Here is a 22,918-nt window from a genome sequence, read left to right as displayed (position 1 = left end):
GTATTTATTATATCCATACTCTTGATTTTAATTAATCCAGTAAATATATATATTTTTTATTATTTAACTTTTATTTAACCTGGAAGGGCTCATTGAGATTTGAAATCTCTTTTTCAAGAGCGTCCTGGCCAAACTATAGGTAATCTAGTAAAAAAACAGAATTCACAAGAGTATAACAAAATCATAAAACAGCAAATTAAAACATTGACAGGTCAGGGAATCAGCCTCAAATCAACCTTCTGAACAATAAAAATTCCCAAATAAAATGGTAGTAAACCCAAAATGGCTTTGTAAATAAAGGTATACCAGTGACTGAGCCTACGAGTGACTAGAGAAGGCCAGCCAACCCTGGTATATAAAGTGCAGTGGTGTGTAAGGGTTTTGCAGTTTTAAATAAATCTCAGTGCTCCATGGTAAAGGGTGTCAATTGATCTCAAACACCGAGAGGAAGCATTCATATATAAAATATCCCCATAGTCTAGTAAAGGCATAAATGTAGCTGATACTAGCCTCCTTCTGGCTTCAAAAGAAAAACAAGCCTTATTCCTAAAATAAAATCCCAACTTCAATTTAGAACATGTTGTAAATATGCAATTTAAAAGAGAGGCCGTCATCAATTAAAATTCCAAGATATTTCTGTGAGGTTACAGTTTCAATCTCATTGCCCTGACAGGTAGTAATAGGTGAAAGGTTCAGACGTCTATTTCTTGCTTTAGAAAACACCATTAGATCGCAGTGCTAGCTGTGCCACTACAGATTCTGGGTTTGAGTCCAGGCTCTGTTGCAGCCGGCTGCGACCGGGAGACCCATGGGGCGGCGCACAATTGGCCCAGCATCGTCCGGGATAGGGGAGGGTTTAGCCGGCAGGGACGTCCTTGTCCCATCGCACACTAGCAACTCCTGTGGGGGGCCGGGAGCAGTGCATGCTGACACGGTTGCCAGGTGTACAGTGTTTCTTCCAGCACATTGGTGTGGCTGGCTTCCGGGTTAAGTGGGCATTGTGTCAAGAAGCAGTGCGGCTTGGTTGGGTTGTGTTTCGGAGGACGCCCGGCTCTCAACCTTCGCCTCTACCAAGTACAGAGCCCTGGGGCACACCATTACAGACAGACAATTTAACAGACATGAGCCCATCAAATTGAGTGCACTGAGTTCTATCAGACAGATAGTTAGCAAACCATGCAACTGCATGAGCCGAAAGTCCAATGCTCGACAGTCTCTGCCGTAGTATAGCATTATCAACTGTATCAAAAGCCTTAGAGAGATCAATAAAAAGTGAGACACAGTGATGTTTTTTGTCAAATATTTCAGTGATATCATTTAAAACCTTCATGGCTGCTGTAATTGTGCTATGCTTCTTCCTGAAGCCCAATTGGTACATTGATAAAACAGAGTTAGTATATAAAAACTATTTTAGCTGTTCACTAACAAGGGTTTCAAATAATTATACAATCCATTGATTAAGATTACTATCATCCCCCAGCCACACTGATTGCATGGATCATGTACACAATTTGTGTCAGCATAGTCATAAAACACAGAGGAATCCAAATAGAGTTGCTAACCCAGATCTATATAACCCTGACCTTCTGTGGTCCAGTGGAACTTGGTGCTTTCAGTGGTATGTGATTTGGGGCACCTGTTACATCGTGTTTTGGACGGCCCCAGCTGCCTAGGTGGTTCATGTTCAACTGGGGTCCTCCAGGGGACACTAGGCTTAGGGTCAGGGGCTCCAAGCACTGCAGGCAGCTACCACCTCATCCAAATATCCCTCTGATGTCCCCAGATATACATATGTCTGTCAGCAGTGGATTAATAGCATGTAAGACATGGTAATATCTAGGAGGAGGTATGAGGTCTGATAATAATCTAGACGATATATATCAAATCTGTCATCAAGATGTATTAGTATCTCATAACTCTGTTATAAAGTGATGGGTCACAGTTAATGTCCCTTGGTAATACTCTGTGATGACGGATGAAATGTTCACGTGTTTAAAAAAAAAATTGTTGAATACATGCAGTCCTTATACCTGCTTTACAAAGGCCCTTGAGGTAAGACCTTTACAAATAAACAGCTAAAAACCGCAAACCATGAGCTCAAACTCCCTTCTGACTCCTCCAGCTAAGGCTGGGGAGAAGAGACTAGTTCAAGATTGCCATCTAGTGGATATATATAAATAGTTCCGCTGACCAATGAGAATCTGTTTTAGCGATGGGTCGTCCTATGGGAGCTTTCCTCAGCTGTCGACACTGTCTCACTTAAATATGCCATCACCGTCACACATGAAGATGACAGTGACATGGAATGAACAGAAGCACTAAAACCTTTACTTCAATACCTCTCTGAAGTATTCCCAAATGGTCTATGTGCAACCAAAAGGTGGCAGAAACACTGTCGGCCTAAGTGTTTGTTACGTCTTTATTTGATACCTGTCATTCTAGAACCTTCCTGAAATACTCCAATACAGTCTTTATGTTGGACATGATGTCTCTATGTATTAGTCCTCTCACAGCTGTTAGCCTGAGTGTTACATTCTCTTTACATCTCCCATAACCACCCATGATAAATGTGATGAATGTTCTAACCTTTAGATGCTGAGGGTAACTTGCACATGTTCTGTTGAAAGCGAACGTTTTGTGGGGGTTCGATGGGGGTTGGGTGGTTGTCCTAAGGGAAGGTTGGTGTGCACATATTTCGTCTTCATTTAGGCGTATGCGATACATCTTTCTACATGTGTATAGATGTCCGGATGCCACAGTATGATTTTTTCCTCCATCTTTCTCGTTAGCAGTAGGTAGGGCTCTACCATACTAGTTCATCTTCATTTTCTGCCCTTACAATTTTTACAGTTCTCTCATAACTCATACAATATACATCTAAAACAGGATTTTTTAAATTGTACACTCCTTGTCTAAATATACTTATTCTGATTTATACCATACAACAAATGAAGATATGTGTATCATTCAATAAATGTACTGTCACCTACGATTGTATGTAAAAGTTATAAATAAATCTAAATATGAATGTATGAGTCATATCAGCTCAGTTGGTCCCGTGTGGCTCAGCTGGTAGAGCATGGTGCTTGCAATGATAGGGTTGTGGGTTCTATTCCCACGGGGGACCAGTACAGTGAAAGAAGTATGAACATGTACTCTTGCGTCTGCTGAATGACTGAAACATTTAGTAATACTGCAAATATTCTTTTTCATAATGTATGGCATGTGAATGTTCAGGCTAACAAATGAAAACAGAGAGGCAACATGAATTAAACAAAGATAATACATTTAATAGTGTTTCTCTTTAGGGCAATGCAAGATACAATGTAAACATGAACAAGATACAACATCAAAAAAGGTTTCCAAAATGAAAAATGGTAAAAAGGGACAGCCCTGTTTTCAAAAACGACCGCGAGCACACACACCAATTGTTATGTTTTCCGTTGAAGAGTAGACTGATTTGATTATTTGTACATTCGCTGTACTTTCACATACACTTATTGACTTACTCACTGATGCAAAATTGTAATATCATGACATGTCCTGCTGCTTTATCGCCTTGTCACACAACATTACATTTTGTCACACCGAATGACTCGCGTCAGTGACATTTACAAAAGGAATCAGTTTCTCTTGAACTCCAACCTCCCATGACACCTTTCTTTTGAAAACAGGACTAGTCCCTAGAGTTGTCTCTATAGAGTTGAACACAAATGTTGCATAAGAATAATGCAAATAAAAAAAGAGAGAAAAACAAATACCATAGCAACTCCTTTGGTCCAACTCGAAGCATTGGTGGTATGATGTAACAGAGTTGACATGCTGGTAATGGGTCATTATTGTTTCAAGTTTGGGTATAAGGACCTAGACGGTTTACAGAGCATAGGTTTAGAGAGTATAACTTTGGTTTGAGGCCTTGTCTACAAATTAGGTTTTTGTGACAGTGTTGAAGATATGCCACACTACTTTCTACTGTAAGTAGGAATTAGACTATAACTGGCGTCAATGAATGCTCATGAAGGCCTTATCTTAGGTAATAACAAGACCTTTGACTACGCCAACTAAAATGTATTCGGTGACCCCTCAAATGACACACATCTTTATCTGACAAATCCACCCTCCAGAAAATATGGATGTGGCAATAAATATGGTCCAAATTGGTACCCATACAAAAAAAGGAAGGTCGTTTTAAGCAGTGTGAGCAGTTATTGCTTAGTGCGATGTGACATGATGTATCTGTCTGAAGGTAAATTAAAGAGAGTATAAAGTAGTAATTAGAACAGGAAGTCAAACAGTGAGAGTCTCAGCACAGCAGGAAACACAAAAAAGAACCAGCATGCTCTATTCCTCAGCCATGCAACACATTAGCATTCTAAACAATGCCCCAACGCCACCTGTTGTGATAAGTAATTGTGTTAAGTAACACTTGGCATAGTCGGCAGTCCCATTCCACCTGTCTGAAGCGTTACCATCAGTTCTAGCACTGAGCAAGCTTTCATCCCTGTCCTTTTCTTCTTCTTTTCTTTCATTCATTCACTTCCTTCATGAGCAAACAACATAAAAAATTCACTCTAAAAAAAGTTATGTTCAAAATACCTACTAAAAACAACCCTTAGGTTAAACACCTCACACCCCTTTTCACAAACACTTACTACTAACTTTCTCAAAACATCACATCTCCTACCCCCCTAACCTACCCTTTCTGTCATTTACCTGGCTCTCCAGCCTCTGCCTTCACACCAGGCAGAATAAGCCATCAGAGAGAAGTTGAAGCTTCACCACAGAAAATTATATAAAGCAGAATAAATCAGACACATGATCAATATGCCACCCGCTAAAAAGCTGGAGAGAGACAGAACGAGAGAGACAAAGAGTGAGAGCATCTATCCATCTTCGACAGCCGCAATCTCATTCGTTTTAGATTAGCCCCTCGTGGCTGTGTTGCCCCGCTATCAGGGCGCCACCGGCGCGAGACTTACTGGGCTTCAAAACTTTAACTACCGCAATTAAAATGATGTTTTGATAATGAGATTTCACCGTCACGCATCGTACATGGATTGTTCATTAGCCCAAGCTGTGGGAGATGGGAGTAGAGGAGGAAGTATGATGCAGTGTTATTCATTGTCTCTGATGGAAGCTGTTGCTGCTGGTTTTAACGGAAGTCTAGTCAGCATGAACAGAGGAGCACAATCTCCACAACTGTATCCAGCTCCTCTTTCTCTCTCTCTCTCATTCTCACTCTCTCTTGTTCACTATCTCTGTCTCGTTCTCTCGTTCTTGCCATGTCATCTACAATCCACAATCTGATCCATCTCAGGTTTCCCGACGCATCCCACACGCAACCAACCTCATCTCTGACCTCCTCCTATCTTTCTCCTGACCTCACCTGCACGCAATCCATCTCATCACAGTGCACACGTCCTCCCTCAAACACACCAACACACAAAATCTCACATCACATGCTTCTACGACCCAAACCTCATACACTAGATACACTCAACATATCCAATCTCTTCTTTCTTCCTTCTTCAAGTGACTAGCTTTCGGGCACTGGGAACTACTAGCTTTGGTTGAGGCAAAAGAAAGAAAAAGAACATGGCAGAAGTATGGTGGAAAAGGCCAAAGAGTGAGCAAGGAGGCACTAGTAAAGGAAAAGTAGAAAAAAAGAGCCGGGAGAAAAAAAGCCATTCCGGCTGGTGCTATCTAGGATTACTAGGCTTAAGGGAACATCACGCTCGAGAAGGCCCACCAATTTGTTAAAATAAAAAGAGAGAAAGGAGGCGGGGGCAGAGAGTCGAGGCAGTGTGCCGTCAGTAGGGACGGTCTCACTTGGCTGAATTCACAAATATAGTAGAGGCTCTAATCTAATCATGAATGGCTTCCCTCGTATTTGTGTGTGTGTGTGTGTGGCCCCTGCATGGGTGCTACTTTACCACAAATCTGTGGCACCCTCCACCAAAGTTAAAACGGAAGGGTGTGTGTGTGTTTCTTCCCTATCAAACCTACTGGAGGGGAAAGGAAATGAACTGAGACCTTCCAAAGCCGGGAAGCACCTTAACTGTTATGTGGGGTAAGTGATTAAAAAAAATCATCTGCAGAGGAAACTTTTAAACGAACCAGCTTTAGTGGACCTCAAGAACATCACTGTTGTAATCTGTGGACAAAGAACCAAACCCATGTAGTATTTTCTCTCTTTCTCCTCAGAAGATTCTAAACATTCTGAACATGGTCAAGTCTGAAATGAATTCCCATGGGGCTTAATCGAGGACATGGAGATACAGAAAAAAGTGTTTTCTTATATTTGGTGGTAGGTATAGGTTTGGAAGTGGATGGATTAAACTACGATGACCCTGTAGTACACATTCCCGACAAGACTACCGCTTAATAAGTCTCCCAGTTTACATTACGCGGTTGACATCTGCGATGGTTCCAAATGTCACTTTTGCCATGGCAACGGGGTTGAAGAGGCCGGCATGGCTTGTGTTCAAATGGCATGGAGGCATCTGCGTACTGTAGGTGGAGGAGAGAGACACTCCAAGAACAAAAACATTTTGTTCAGGCACAAACGTGACAGCTCGAAGGCAGTCTGGTGAGTACCTAGAGGCCCTCGATGCTGACACAACTCTTACCTCTGTGGATCTGTGATAGAGAACAGCTAGATGTTAACGAGGTTGGAACCCGGGTCATTGGGTTCTGCCAGTGCCATTCACAGTCCACTAGCCATGCACGCTAGCCAGGAGGAAGGACCAGAAGGGATTCTTACGTGGTCATTGGTTAAAAATCCTGTCCATCATGTCACAACATTTTGTGCTGTAGCTCAATGGAAGTAAGCATCTCCAATGGGATGGTTCAGTGCCATTAGCAACTGTTGCTCTTTTGAAAAAGGCTATATTAAAAAAGCAGTGGACCTGAAATGAGTCATGACCTAAAGGTGTTTACATGACCGATGATGGCTTGAATGGATTAAGGGATATACAATATATTTTTGGATCATATCTCCTTAGACAAGAGAGGTAATGTTGATCATGTTTTTCTATAGCTATGCTTTTTAAAGATGCCTATTTCTATTGCACATTTCCTCATTATTACATTTCTGAAAGATGTTCAAATACAATGGGGTAAAAACGAAAATCAAAGAAGACAAAAAATTATCATTTTGACCAAAACATTGAACAAATTATTAAAAAAAATATACATACTGAATACTGAATATGAAAAAGACGAGCTTGACACATTACAATTCCCTTGTAATTTGCAGGTGCAGGCAGAGAAGCCATGTAAATTGAGCTCAATTAAACAATAGCGATATGCATTAATATGTGCTGAAGCGAAATGTTATGGGTGATTCAACACGTTTACATAATGCCTTTGTCGAAGGGAGGGAGGGAGATGGGTTAGGGGTTCAAGGGGTTCTGTATCAACTGTAGTTGTACTATACATAGACCTAATTATTGATTTCCATTGCTTTAGATAGGATATGATGGGTGAGATAAAGAACATTTTACCCTCCATTTGTGAAGCAGAACTAACTTCAGCTTCTATAGATCTGTATGCAACGGCTTGAGATTCATACCAAATAGACTGTAGAAATGTCAAAAAATGATACAGTATATCACACAATATTGACTTTTGTACTAGGTTGACAGGTCTAGTCCAGTCTAGTGAGGCAGTGGATAAATATTTGATTGTCAAACCACAAATGGGAGGTAAAAACATTAGTTCAAAAATAAATACGATTTGAATCAGGCATTACGTACAGACCAATAAGGAGAAAGGAAGTGTCCATGATTCTGCTAGTTGCAGCACACAGCATGGGGTAAAAAACGTCATTTAGAAGGTTGAAAAAAAAGATAGCCAAATACAATAAAGTGAACAAAAAAAAAGTATAAACTACAACAACAAAAAAACGACTAACTCTTAGCTGCATTAATATTTGAAAACATTCAATTATGTACAGGCATTGTGTAGTTGGTAGTTTCACTGACCAGCAGTGCATTTGGTATTGCATTGTAACTGCCGGTTTGTTGGGCAACATGAAAAAAAGTATGTTGCAGTAGCATTCGTCTCCCACAAGAGAGTACCATGTACAGTATCCAATTATTATATTGTGAGGAGCTTTGGCATCCTCCAATGACTTAGATATTTTTCAACTCCTGTGAAAAGACAGGAGTTGAAAAACTTGAGGTAAAAAAAATACTCATATTAAATAGTTTTTAAAAAATCAATAAATAATATGCTGAGTATTTCAACTGCATCCTTACATTAATGCACTGTAAACAAGTGTTAAAGTGCATTAATTCACAAAAAACGGAACTTCGATCATCATTATTGTCTATGTGTGATCACACTGTAATAACAAAAAACAACTATGGTTGGCTAAAACAGATATAACTGCGATCTAGCAGGTACAATACTTTGTTTAACACTATAATACTGTCCAGCAGAAAATGTCATGAAAAGTTAGTGTTTAACCTCAATTGAGAAGCTCACACACTGTTAGAAAAATATTTCAGCAGTCTTGAACACCAGCCAGTTGAAATAGTACTTCATTTGGATTTTCAATTGGGGATCGTTTTGAAGTAATATCAGTATTGTGTTTGGGGAAAACGTATAAGTAAATAGTAACAACTCAAAATAGTCCTGCAGTACTATTCTAAATCCAGTAGATACCAAGCTACTTTTAAAGCAAGGAAGTAAACATAAACTCTATTGTACACCACATAAACCAATACTGCACAGCAATATTCGCATGTTTCAACATGCTTTGATTTGGGTTGAGAAAATCTAGATGTCCAGATGTTATCAAAACATTTTTTTTTTATTCTTCAGTTTTTAAACTTCGTTTTAGGTATTTTTTTGAATACATTGTATCAGGCTATTTGTGCCCATAAATAAATAGTAAATCTACAAAATAGCCAATAAAATGATATTCCTCTTTGGTTTGATCACATTGTGGGCTCGAGGTTATGGAAATATATCCCTGGGATTTAAAAACCATTATTAAGCCATATTTCCAGTACTTATTTTCTGTGCAACTGCAACTGCGGTTGCTATACTGTATACAGTAAAGCATATATAAAAAGATATTTGTCTGGGACTAATACAGACAACTTATTGTGTAAACTTATTGTGTAAAGTAATATCTTGGTGGTAGGTCTTTGTTTTTTACTGAAAAGCACCTTAAATTGGAATTTATTCCCCAATAAGTATACTTTAATTAGATTTCAAGCTTGACAGGTTTTGGCTTTATTTGCGTGCAAGATTTTGTAAGCTTGGTTGAAAATATAGAATAAGAAGTGGGACTCCAAAAACGGGGTGAAACTACAAAGTTCGTCTAATTACGTGTACCTCAGCATAGATATTCCATCAGTGAAACTTCAGAGATCCGAATATCCGAGAGGAAACTTTGACTCTTTCCAATTCTGGGCTGTCGGTGGAGTGTTACACAAGAAAGCAGAAATACATCTCTAAGGACAGACAAAAAGACACACAGAGACATTAAAGAACAAAACATACAATAATGTCTAAAAAAGATAATCAAAGGATTAGTCATTTTAAGTGAGTCAATTGTGACTCACTGAGAGTCGCTGATATCTCTCCCGTTCTCTTGTTTTTTTCTAACTTGATTCTGAACATTCTACTACAACACTCTAGATTGATCCTATTTGCTCGGTAACGCTCCTAAACACTCCTACTCAAGTGATTCTCTTGAACGTTACAAAAATAATTTTGGTGGTATTCATGCTCATTGGCCTATGGCACTGTAATACATTTGGTAATGACGTTGATTCACCGATGTGTTCCGTCCACTTCTTCGAACCCCCATTCAGTTGATCATCTACGAAAGGCACCTATTTGGCATTATAGTCACAAGGGCAGGTATAAGGCTTGCCATCATTGCCCAGCTATCTTATCTTTCTAATGTAAACCCCTTCTAGAAGGTGTCGTGTCAAATCGCATCGTTCCAAAGTTCCAAAAACATCTTTGTGTTTCTAACACTGGGGGTGGCCAACCCCGTTTTCAGTCTCTCGTTACATCCCATATCGCACACAAAAATCTGGACTTTTAGTCTTTTATGTGTACATTTCAGTAACCCAGAAATAAAAGTGTCTCTTTCTCATTATAAGGTTAAAACAACATATTTTTTTACATAAAGTATTTCAGAATCAATAATTTGTTATCATATTGGAGCATATTGCTTGTGGTAGCTCTTGTGGGGTAACATTCTTATGGAGTGATGTCATCACCAATATTCTTAGTGACATCATCAAAGGGGGGCATTGTTATTATTATTAGGCCATTACTTCTTCCTCTCTAGGTAGTTGGAGGGGACCCAGCCCTTGCGGGGGTGCAGGGCATCTTGGACCTGGCAGTACCACCACCCGTTGGGGTTCCTGTCTAGAACCTCCAGGCAGGTGCCCTCAGGGAAGCCCATGGTCTCATCGTCCCCCCGGTAGTCAGCAATGGAAACATATACCTCCCTCCCCAGGTTGTTATGGATCAGCTGGCTCTTCTCGATAGGCTTGGGCCTGACTGTGGAGACGGGGATACCATTACGCTGCACAACAACCCCAACCCTGCTCAAGGCGTCCGTCCCGCCACCGGCACCAAATCGGTCCGCCGAAGACCCCCTGGTGGTGATAGAGCGCTCTGAGGGTCTCGATCGGGTCTCGACTGTGACGGGTTGTGCACGCACTGCATTGAAAGAGGAGTTACGGCGCACGCCGAGCGTAGCGGAACCGGAGCGGTACTGGTCGGTACGATACTGGTTGTGGGCGGCCAATGACTCGTTCCGCCTCAGGGAACTCGTCATGTAATGTTGACTGTCCATGGCGGGCTGTGGCGCAGACACAAACACGGACTGGGGTCTGACGGCGGACTGCGGTCTCACCCCACCGTTCCTCATTCTCACGGCTCCGTTAACCAGCACAGCCGGCTTGGAGAAGCCCCCCGGAGGCTTGGAGGGGATGGGAGGAGTGTTCCTCGATCTCAGACCCCCTGGCGTGTGGTGTACCTGGTGGTGGTTGGTGAGTCCCTGGAGGTTGATGTCGTTGAGCGCCAGCACGCGTTGCTCATTCTTCTCCAGGCTGTTGGACTTGCTCCCGGTGCCACTGCCCGACCCAGAGCGCTGCCCGTCAGACTCGGACCCACCCCCGTCCCTCCCTTGGCGGATGGGCTCCAAGTAGAAAGTGGGCGCCCAGCCTTCCTCGTCCCGCCAACGGATGTACCACCAGCCGCTCTCCTGCCTCTCCAGGACTTCCACCTCCACCCCAGATGGAAAGCTCAGCTCTGACTCCTGGACCTTGTCGTAGGCGTCTGTGGTGCGGTATAGGTTGAACCCCTCCAGATCTGAATCTCCCCGGCTCCCTTTGGAGTAGATGGAGGAGAGGTCTGAGGTGCTGTTGCGGGAAGAATAGGAGTCCTCCGACGAGATGACGGAGGCCGTCTCTGTGTCTTTGAGCCCATGGACGGTATGCCGAAGCTGACCCGTGGGCCTCAACTGGCGTCTCAGGGAAGTGATGTCCATCCTCTCAGGGCACTGTGGCTCTGACTTGGTGGCGAGGAGAGGTTTAGGCCTCACCGAGGGCTTGAGCTTGGTGGAGGGGCTCTGGCCTATCCTTTGCTCCACCGTCCTGATGCCTGGAGGTTTCCTGGAACCTCTACCCGATTCGTCTGATGACGACCTGGGGCTGGTGTCGGCTTTGGCTAGGGACTGGCTTCGGCTCAGCTCTGGAGCGATCTTCTTCAATGGCTTTCCCCCTGCTAGAGGTGAAGACCCTGAGGGTTTGCGGGGTACAGTCGAGGAGTGGTAGATCCTTGGGGAGTTGGAACTGCCGCAGCCTTTGGCTGAAGCCCCTTCATCACCACTACTGCACCTGAAGCCATCATTCTCATAGATACATTCTTCCTTGGCCATCTCTTCAACGGACCTGAAGGACCTTCTTCTATAGCTGATAATAACAGGGGAGGCCTTGCAGACCGGAGGAGAACTACGGTACTTCTCACAGACCCCACTGTTGATTTTCACCTCCAGGGGGCGATGTATTGTCTCTCCCTTCAGGGAATCTGTGTCCGACTCGCCCTCGCATCCAACAGCGGGAACGTCGTATTCCGGTTCCTCGTATACTGTGGGCCGGCTGGGGGATTCTGGGGCTTTGGAGGATGAGGAGATGGAGTGACTGGGTGAAGGTGATGGCGTCTCTTCTGAGTCTTTCTTTTTGGTAGGTGGAGCTGGGGGCGGGACTTTGGGGCGGGTAAGCGTGCTGGTTCGTCGGCTGAGGTTAGGCTTCTTGCGTTTGTCGATGTAGGAGCAGGGGGCCCAACCCTCCGTCTCCCCAATCTGGACATACCACCAGCCCCCGGAGTTCTTCTCTATGACCTACAGAGAAGACAGGTGGGAAGATAACCAACAGTCAAACACACTTGATGGAACTATTGCTTTATAATCAACATTCAGCCTCACTTGAACTTCACACTGATGAAAATAGTATTTTTAACAATGGGTCCTGTTCAAAAGTAGTGCCCTATAAAGGGAATAGGGTGTCATTTTGGAAGCAGACAATGTTTCTCATACATGTAGATCTCTTGAGCGTTGGGGTTATACAGATTTGGATCTTAATTTGATCACCCTGCAGCGGGAGAACTTGGAATCTCTAATGCACAGGGAGAAGGTCAGAGTAATAGTGTCCTATTTCTCTACTGCTGTTCTCTCCCTCCCTCCAACATCCCCTCCACTATCACACCATCATCCTCCCCATTTACAGATGTAGGACCTTCATTTGATCACTCTGTTGCAGAATAGCTTTCCTGCAATGCAAGACATTTAAAACTTGTAGTGCATTTGAGATTTTAAAAGGCTTCTGAAGTGAGTAATTTCCACTTTGAAATTTCAGTCTTGATTTTCCCTTAGGAACAATGTATCAACTCCTACAAAGAAATATGTAGACTAATTATAATCCACATAATAATTCAAATTTCCTGTTGTTGCAGGATTATTTTTCCTGCTGTAGCAAACTGGCTCAAATTAAGATCCTACATCCTACATATTCTGGGTATCATTCTTGGTGAGAAATCAAAACAAAAGCTCCTTTCTTCTAACTTGAAATGTCCACCCTGACATCCAGTTGGCCTCTATACAGTATGTTGCCAGCATCATCAAAATGAACAGACCGTCCAGGCATTATTTATGCAGCTTCAGCAGTTGTGTCTCTGGTGAGCCGTCAGTTGTCATTAATATTTAATGTGCTCAGACAGATTTCAATACCAACATATGTACAGCGGTTCTGAGCATAGAGATAGATCATATAGACAGTAGCCTATCCATCTATCCAGAAACTAAATTTCTGTATATATACTGTATCTATCTCTAAGATTCTGGGTGCTCACGTCAGCTTTTTGTCCTCCACGGAAACTGATGCCATCAGAGATGCAGGACTGGAACTCTGCGATGGTGTAGTACTCCGCTTCCACAGTAGGGGGCTCTGGTGGCTTGGGTAACTGGAAGCCCTGCACAAACAAGAGGAATAGAAAAAGAAGCAATCTTGAGTTCAATGTTCTATGTTTATGTGTAAGAAACGTTTTCTGATACATACTGTATTTCAGAGTGACTTACCAGATTCGTTTCTCTTCTAGGAGGGGGTTTTTGTCGGAGGTTGGGAGAGCCTAATGAATGGAATCATAGATTAGCATCATTTACTGTCAAATGTAGAAATGATAGAAGTGCAATTAGTAGTCTATTGTACACACATAACAGACGAGTACAAACCTTAGTATATCCGTAAACCCCAATCAAAATGTTATATCACCCAGCACTATATATGTTTTTATTGCATTTTATTGCACACAAATATTAGTCACACAAATATATCCCAGCACCCAAATATTAGTCAAATAGATATATATTAGCACCCAAATATTAGTCTAATAGATATATATTAGCACCCAAATATTAGTGTAATAGATATATATTAGCACCCAAATATTAGTCTAATATTAGATTCACACTATACACCTTTGTCTTTCCATGTCTTACCTATAGCCCCAAAGCCTATGCAAGAAGAAAACAATATTTTACTTCAGTCAAGTAAATAGTCTAATTTGAATCACCATACAACTCCATAATCGATGACACTCACCTATCGACACTCTGTGTGGAGCGACACGTGCTACAGCAGGGGAACCAGGTTCCGTCTTCCCCTTACTGTCCTGTAGAGGGCCACTAGCACCAGGGCCCAGGCTAGGACTGGAGGTACCCATCCCAGATCCAGAACTCAGCCCAGGACTGGGACTCGGACCTGGGCCAGGGCTGGGGCCGTGGTCGGGGCTGGGGTTGTAACCTGGGGCATAGGGCATGGGCAGGCTGATCTCACTCTTGGAGATGTGGCGCTCAGGACTGGTGGATTCTCCATCCGTTTGGACGTCCTTCGAATCAAATAAAACTTTATTTAAACTGCATTTAAAATGGCAACCCAATTTACAGTAAAAAAACAATACAATACAAGAGATAAATCAAACAAAAGCTAATAAAATAGAAAAAAAGTGCTTAAAAACTAAAAAGCTAAAAGTTGAATCAAATGAAATCTTAAGTTAAAAGTGAAATCTTAAAACCTTACCTTCTCACTGCTGGACTTCTTCTGGAGCAGGTTGCTGATCTCCATGATGTTGCCGATGATCTCCACAGGGCCTGTCAGGGTCTTCTTCCTGCCCGGGGATGAGAAGTCCTCCTTCATCTTCTTCAGGTATGAGGCCGGGGCCCAGCCCTCCTTCCCCAGGTACCTAGCAGCAAAATAGGGGATGAGAATGGAAGTTTACTCACCGGTCAAATAGTAACCCTTACCAGTCAAATAATAACCCCTACCGGTCAAATAGTAACCCTTACCGGTCAAATAGTAACCCTTACCGGTCAAATAGTAACCCTTACCGGTCAAATAGTAACCCTTACCAGTCAAATAGTAACCATTACCGGTCAAATAGTAACCCTTACCGGTCAAATAGTAACCCTTACCATTCAAATAATAACCCCTACTGGGAAAATAGTAACCTTAACCGGTCAAATAGTAACCCCTACCGGTAAAATAGTAACCCTTACCGGTCAAATAGTAACCCTTACCCTCAGCCAATGTTGATAAGTATTCAAAAATGATTTAAGATGTCAAAGGGTCTTTATTTTGTTTATTCTCCCACTGACTGTCTACGACCACTAGATGTCCTCATACACATGAAAGAACATAGAATGATTCTGAGCAGAGCCGTAGAACACTGTGGTGTGAGCCAGCAGGCTGCTGGGGGGGGCTAATATTAATTGCTGGAATGGAGTCAGTGGAATGTTATCAAACACAAGGTAACCATGCGTTTGATGTGTGCGATACCATTCCATTAATTCCGTTCCAGCCAATACTATGAGCCTGTCCTCCCCTATTAAGGTGCCTCTGGCTGCCTGTGGTCTGTAGATAATATATGAGAGATGTAACAGGACTGTTATTTAAGCCAGAGCAGAGTCCAGAGTAGCATGTGGTAATCATCAGCTGGAGAGTGGAGCTCACAAGGCCTTCAGGGCCATGAGGAAACTACAAACAACAGGCCAGGAAATGCACATTTACTGAGTATACAACACACTCTGTCGGTCTTCCACCGAACAGGTCACACACAACGCATTCACCGGATCTCCAACGAGCCACATATGTTAATGGTTTACAATACCATTCAACAGATGAGATGTACCTCTGCCTTGATCACTCCGAAAATAATGATAGGGGACTCATTTCATTAGAGTGTTAGAAAATGGACATGAACTTTTGGCCCAATTCAAATATGATCATTCACTCACTTCCCTAGCCTGTAGGCCTTGTTGAAGGGAGGGAAGGATTTAATTGTAATTGGAACTGGGCCCATCCAACATAAAATCACTAATAGGTGTAAATTCTTAACCGGAGCAATGTTTTCCGTTGGCTAAGGTGCCTGTCACTCCATGGTGAGGACCAATCAGAGGAAGCCCTCCACAGTAAGGACCAATGGGAGGAGGTGAAGCTCACCTGATGTACCACCAGCCCTCCAGGTTCTTTTGGATGACCTCCACGGTGACCCCTTTCTCAAAGCCGATCTCGTCCTTCCCCTGGCTGGCGTACGGCTGCACCGTCATGTACTTCTCTTCTACACGGGTCGATGGAAGGAAGGACAGAAAAAAAGGAGAGAATCAACATTTCTGTTCAGTAAATCCCAGTAATGAACCCCTTGGAAAACTCCCCTTGAATTTCCCAGTCAAGAGATATCTACTGCAACAACCAAAGTATTTCAATCAATTAATGTTCTCTTAGAAAGCAACACAGAGGTAAAAGTATCGGGAATCACCCAGTTAGCCATTTTATCTGTTTTATTTGTTCAAGCCAGCATGGATATCCTGACTGTATCCATTCCACGCGTATCCTCCAATACAAACACAAACAGCACCCACTACTGGCCAAACCTTTCATCACATCCACAACAAACTCTTCCTTATCAAAGCCAGAATATGACAGAGGCAACCCAGGCAGGACCCACTGTGGACCCATAATAAACACTATTGAGTGAACAACACTGCAGACTGGATCCCTTTGAAATGGCTGCAGAGCTGCAGAGATGCAGTATGGAGCCGGAGCCTCCCTGTTGGAGATAAGGAACCTGTGGAAGCTCTCAGATCTTTATCTGGCTCCACTTGGCTGCCCAGAGCCAGATAAGGGAAATCCCTGCGGCCACTCTAGAGTGGGATGATCCGTAGGGGGATTCAACTACTGTGGGAAAAGCCAAGTGTAAGTATGAGTGGTAGTAGGGGGGGGTAGATAGATAGGGCCACTTTAAGCAGCTGTTGCTTCAATGGGTTGGATATACAGGGGCATGGGAGGGAATGGGGATAAAGACAGGGAGAGAATCGGAGTTGGTCCAGTGAGAATTACTTGTGTCTCAAATGATCCCCTATATTGCCCCATATAGTGCACTACCTTTGACTTTGTCAATAGCAGTGCAATATGCAAGAAATAGTGCACTATAGGATGACTATAGTGTCACTTGGGACACAGACAATGTGTCCCTGGGTGGGATGGGGAAGTGAAACAGGAGAAACAGGAAAGGAATTTCAGAGGTGTGAACGTGCGTGTGTCAGTCTGTTTACAATGGGTGGGGTGAGGTTTTAGTGGGAACACATTCTACTGCTGCCTGTCATTCTAGGGGGAGCTGAGGGGCTTGGGTCAATTATAGAGAGCTGTAAGGAATGTCTAGGGGGTTTTGTACTAGGTAGCACAGGGAGTGTGTGTAGGGTGGGGGTGTGTGTGTGGTTGAGGACGTTTGAGTACTAACAGGTGGAGAGGGAATACGGTGTGAGTGTGGGTTAGTGACTGTATGTGTGTGTGTGTGTGTGTGTGTGTGTGTGTGTGTGTGTGTGTGTGTGTGTGTGTGTGTGTGTGTGTGTGTGTGTGTGTGTGTGTGTGTGTGTGTGTGTGTGTGTGTGTGTGCCTGTGAGTGTGCGTGTGTGTGTGTGCCTGTGAGTGTGCGTGTGTATTCAAACATACATATCATGTGTGTGAGCATGCTCTCTGGACAGGTACTGTATGCGTATGTGTGTCTCACACCGTCGTAGTGAGTGTTTGACCAGTCAGCTGGGCCCAAAGCCCCAAACAGTGAGTTGATAAGGAGGTTATCAGCACACTGCCATAAATCACATTAGACTCTGCTGTAACTGATCCTGTTCTCTAGACATACAGACAGAGGAACAGGGTGGAGGAGACTGGATAGAGTGTTTGACCTAAGGACTCGCCCTGTCAACAACACATGAGGTAATCGATGAGGTGAGGTCATCCTGCTGTCACTAGCCAATCAACACCTATGGATTTCATCTGACCAGCCAATCAGACTATACTGACCTAACATTCGGTCAGAAGAATTTGTGTGTTTGACCGAACAATGCAATAACAAGAGATCCATTTGTTTTTCTTGGGAGTATTTTTGGCGATAAAGTTACCAAAGGCAGGCCCATTGACCTGAGGTAGAGTCAGAGTAAGTGGACTATAAAACAATAACAAAGTGATCCATTTAGCTTCCTGCTTTGTCTTCTTTGGGAGTATTTTGGCGATAAAGTTAACAACTTTCCTACTCTGTGGTGTTAATCCATAAGATTTAGCACCTGGCACTTATCTTCCCTCCTTATCTTGTTTACTATCTCGTTTCCACGGTAACTAAATCCTTGACTCCACGGGAAAATATTATATTTCTTAACAAATGGGTCAAGTATTCCATTAGTAAAGAGTGTTTATGGGTAGTTTCAGACAAGTTGTTAAGAAGACAATTCATTAATATTGTAAGATTAGACTCCCTACTTTCCTCTCTCTAACTCATGCATGCTTCTTTCGCGAATCTTTCTTTAATTCCTCCCATCCTCTCCACTTTCTCAAATATCTTGCAATAAGGTTGAGCAGGAGGTGGGTAGAGTATTTATGTAATCGTGGAAAGATAAATTAAGAATGAGTCCATGTCTAATGACAAGAGTGCATCTTCATGAGCGAACCATGAGATACGGTATTTATCCATTATTTATGTCTATGGAGAGAACACTCAGGGTAGAGTAATTCTAAGTATTCTTTATGGTCAATGATCATGTCCCTGATACGCTTAACTCTACTTTTAGCTTCCTAGAAACTAGTGCTGAGCGATTAACTGACGTCGGTTCAATTACTTGAAATACATTTAGTTTTTCGTTTTTTTTTTCTCCAGTGAGAAATCAAATAATAAAAAAATCAAGTCAAGAACTATGTGGGACTCCTGGCTGAAGGGAGTTGTAGTTTTCATTAAGCAAATATTCAATCTGGTTCAGTGCAAAAATCTGGTAATTAACTACGATGACCATAATCCATTGCACCTGCTCTTTTTGGTGCAGACCGAGATGGATATACTTTTACTATACACAGACTGCATAGACTGCATGACAGAGGAACGTACTCAATGATGAGAGAGAGGGATAGAGACAGTTTGTGAAAGTGTCCCTTATCTACTTTGAAGGACTAGTAAAATAATTTTGTCAGACAGCTCTGCTGCATATCAAGGCAAGCTAGCTTAGCTAAATAGGATGACTCAAGACAGTACAGTATGGGGAGAACAGAGATAACTTTGTCTGGCTGTTTGGCTGCTAATGCCTGAGCAGAAATGAGATGATGACTTTAAGGAATTAAAGATAATAAAGTAATCAAATAAAAACAAAGTAATATACACAAGTGAAATATTATTTCATTGTGATTTTTTATTTTTCTATTGATGTCTACCCAATGGGGACCTGACAGAGACAATGGAATATTTTCAATGTTTGGTCAATTGAATGTTCACTATGTTGGGCTTTGGAATTTCCATTAAAAAGCTCTAAAATCATTTTAATGTCATTATTTCACAATGAATTTCATGTTTAAAAAAATAATTGAAAACCGTGTTTCTTTTTTTATAATCGAACCGAAACTGAACCGACCCCAAAAAGCACTAATCACTCAGCACTGCTAGAAACGGTCAGTGCATGCTGCCTCAAAGTGCCCTATCTGTGCTGCCTGATACAAACATGCCTCGTCTGGCATTCATGACCACAGTCAGCAGCATGGTGGGATAATTTTGTAGGGTGGAAACAAGGCCTCTAATCTGAAGTCATAAATTAGTTAGCATGCAGCAGTGCTTCTGATGGTGCCAGCTGAAAGCAACACTGGACTCCCAACTGACCTGAAACCCTGGCTGTTAAAATGTGTCAGCCACAACAGGGGACAATATATCACTACTATCTGTTTTTGCTGGTTGATGTCTCTAGTACAGCATCCTTACACAGGCATGTACTGTACGTTGACCCAGAGTCTCAAGTGAAGTCATCTGGGATATTGGATATGATGATGATGATATAGAATATTGATATCAAGTACAGTGAAATGCCTTTCCCAACCATGCAGTAATCAATATCAGTAGTACTACAACAAAACTATATGACATGACAATGCCTACTAACTTTACCCTCACGCAATGATTGTCCTGATTCCTTCATGGCAACAGCTACATCAGTGGCTCACACTAGATGTCGACCGATTAATCGGCATAGGGCCGATTTCACGTTTTCATAACAATCGGTAATCTGCATTTTTGGATGGCGATTATGGCCGATTACATTGCACTCCACAAGGAAACTGCGTGGCAGGCTGACCACCTGGTAAGTGTGGTAGCTAGCATTAAAGGTAAGTTGCTAGCTAGCATTAAACTTTCCTTACAAAAAAAAATCAATCTTAACATAATCACTAGTTAACTACACATGGTTGATGATATTACTAGTTTAACTTGCTTGACCTGCATTGCAAATAATCAATGCGGTGCCTGTTAATTTATCATCGAATCACAGCCTACTTCGCCAAACGGGTGATGATTTAACAAGCGCATTCGCGAAAAAAGCTTTGTCGTTGCACCAATATACCTAACCATAAACATCAATTCCTTTCTTAAAATCAATACACAAGTATATTTTTTTTAAACCTGCATATTTAGTTTAAAGAAATTAATGTTAGCAGGCAATATTAACTAGGGAAATTGTGTCACTTCTCTTGCGTTCTGTGCAAGCAGAGTCAGGGTATATGCAGCCGTTTAGGCCGCCTGGCTCGTTGCGAACTGTGTGAAGACAATTTCTTCCTAACAAAGCCGTAATTAATTTGCCTAAAACTTCTTAACTGGGAATATTGAAGACTCATGTTAAAAGGAACCACCAGCTTTCATATGTTCTCATGTTCTGAGCAAGGAACTTAAATGTTAGCTTTTTTACATGGCACATATTGCACTTTTACTTTCTTCTCCAACACCGTGTTTTTGCATTATTTAAACCAAATTGAACATGTTTCATTATTTATTTGAGACTAAATTGATTTTTATTTATGTATTATATTAAGTTAAAATAAAAGTGTTCATTCAGTATTGTTGTAATTGCCATTATTACAAATATATATATATAAAAATCGGCTGATTAATCGGTATCAGCTTTCCTCGGTCCTCCAATAATTGGTATCGGTGTTTAAAAATCATAATCGGTCGACCTCTAGCTCACACACACAGAAGTGGATCCATCCACTGTTATAGGCTCCTGCCTGTGATTAAAGCCAGGCTTCAGGATGGGCTACTGCCCCACATTCACACTTTCCACCAGCCTATTCCAGCCCGCCCAGTCCTCCTGCTGCTACTCCTCTGCGAGAGCTAGCTACCTAATTGTAACTGCTTCGCTCAGCTCTGGCAGCCCATATTAGTACATTCACCAAAAGCATCCAAAAGAGCTGGATGTAGTCATCACATGGAAATCGTTGGCTGAGTATTGAACTAGTCTTTTTTTCTCCTGTGCATTATAAATAGGACTTGTGGGTTTTCCTGAGCATCTGAATTGGAAAAACGATGTCCCATGTTATAGATTAGTAAGACTACAACTAGGAAGTGGGGTTTTTCCTGGTCAGGTCATGTGGTTAGGAAAAACGCCTGGCCCGAAAGTATATAGGTCATCGCAGGCCTGAATAAAATTCATCAACACAGGCACTAACTCATACCATCTGACACAAGTTCCCCCTGTGTTGGATCAGCTCTGTTGAATCACTTATGTTTATTGTCTCTTTGACTGGTCTGGGATCAGAGTTAAGCTATACCAGGTGAGTCACGCCCCATGTATGTTATTGGGAGCCTGGGAAGTTATATGATTCCCAGGTCAGTTTCAGTAAACAAACAGACAAAAGACAGAGCCAGGTGGGGTGAGTGGGCTAAAACTAATCCTAAAACCAGATGGCTGATCTCTCCTGGTCTTATTAGAGGGATGAGAAATTACTCTGGCTCTAGGTAGGGGTAGGCCACAGACACAGATCTAGGATCAGCCTCCCCAAATCCTATCTATATCAATGATCAGCGTATATAGCAACTTCATCCTTCAGTATAGTGACTACTTTTTTTTATCAAATATGGGTAGAAGTAGCCTTTTAATAGCCACAGATCTAGGATTAGCTTATCTTCCCCAGATAAATGCAAAGCTGACCTTGGACCAGTTTTGATTAGATACTAGACAATATGAGACATAGGCTCATGTCTGTCTGGGTCCATCAAAGAGAATTCATTATGACTCAACAGCAACTCTCCATTGAGACATATTCCAGTATTGCAGTGGCCAGGGGAGCTTGGCAACGTGATACATTCAAGAGTGTGAGAACATATCTTTACCAACAAATGTTCACTAAAAACTCAGTCATTAAAATCTAATGGTTCTGAACCTGGAGGGAGTTGTATAAGTACATGAAGTAGCACTACACACAGTAATGTTTAGAACAGTTATTAGCCAACAAGGTTGTTACTGTTGTGCTGTCTGAACCAAATACCCCTCATTATCTAATCTGTTTAATGTTAGTAAATGATTCTGTTACGCAGTGCAAAATGAAGAAATAATTATCTTTCTAAAAGTAGAGAAAAGTGTGGTAAATGTAACACGGGGAGCTGAAATCTACAGGACCACCCAATGTGCTGTTTGTGATGTTGGAGTTAAGCTGGAGTTGTTGTTGGTTGACTGTCATGGGTTTAAAATGAGTTTTCTTACGATGAAGGAATGAGTGTGTATGTGTGTGGTTCTGAGAGAGGCCACGTGAGAGTGTCTGTGTGCTTGTGTGTCTGTGTGTGTGTGTGTGTGTGTGTGTGTGTGTGTGTGTGTGTGTGTGTGTGTGTGTGTGTGTGTGTGTGTGTGTGTGTGTGTGTGTGTGTGTGTGTGTGTGTGTGTGTGTGTGTGTGTGTGTGTGTGTGTGTGTGTGTGCTGTGTGTGTTGACTGTGTGTTCACCTCGACTCTGCTGGCGGTTCACTATGCCCCCCAAGGTCCATCTGCGGTCCAGTCTCTTCAGATGAGCCTTGCGTCTCTTAGTAACTGATGAA

The 22,918-nt window shown here is 42.3% G+C and overlaps 1 protein-coding gene across 4 annotated transcripts in view; it reads right to left on the bottom strand.

Annotated features, from left to right (window-relative positions):
- Positions 1–3,265: 3,265 nt before the first annotated feature.
- Positions 3,266–22,918, bottom strand: part of LOC106564693 (SH3 and PX domain-containing protein 2A) — a 115,593-nt gene continuing 95,940 nt past the window's right edge. For 2 of the 4 annotated variants that reach the window (XM_082958809.1, XM_045691191.2), the window contains 8 exons: positions 22,827–22,910; positions 16,032–16,149; positions 14,613–14,775; positions 14,136–14,421; positions 14,033–14,047; positions 13,613–13,662; positions 13,387–13,506; positions 3,266–12,379 (listed from right to left, as the gene is read on the bottom strand). In XM_082958809.1, coding sequence (XP_082814935.1) covers positions 10,301–12,379; positions 13,387–13,506; positions 13,613–13,662; positions 14,033–14,047; positions 14,136–14,421; positions 14,613–14,775; positions 16,032–16,149; positions 22,827–22,910 — 2,915 coding nt within the window. In that variant the 3' untranslated portion in view covers positions 3,266–10,300. The remainder of the gene's footprint in view (positions 12,380–13,386; positions 13,507–13,612; positions 13,663–14,032; positions 14,048–14,135; positions 14,422–14,612; positions 14,776–16,031; positions 16,150–22,826; positions 22,911–22,918) is intronic. The other 2 variants (XM_045691190.2, XM_045691192.2) reach the window with 1 other exon arrangement.

The sequence above is a fragment of the Salmo salar genome, chromosome 12 (assembly GCF_965601325.2).
Source record: "Salmo salar chromosome 12, fSalSal1, whole genome shotgun sequence".
NCBI lineage: Eukaryota > Metazoa > Chordata > Actinopteri > Salmoniformes > Salmonidae > Salmo > Salmo salar.
This window is presented reverse-complemented; position numbering and strand designations above follow the sequence as displayed.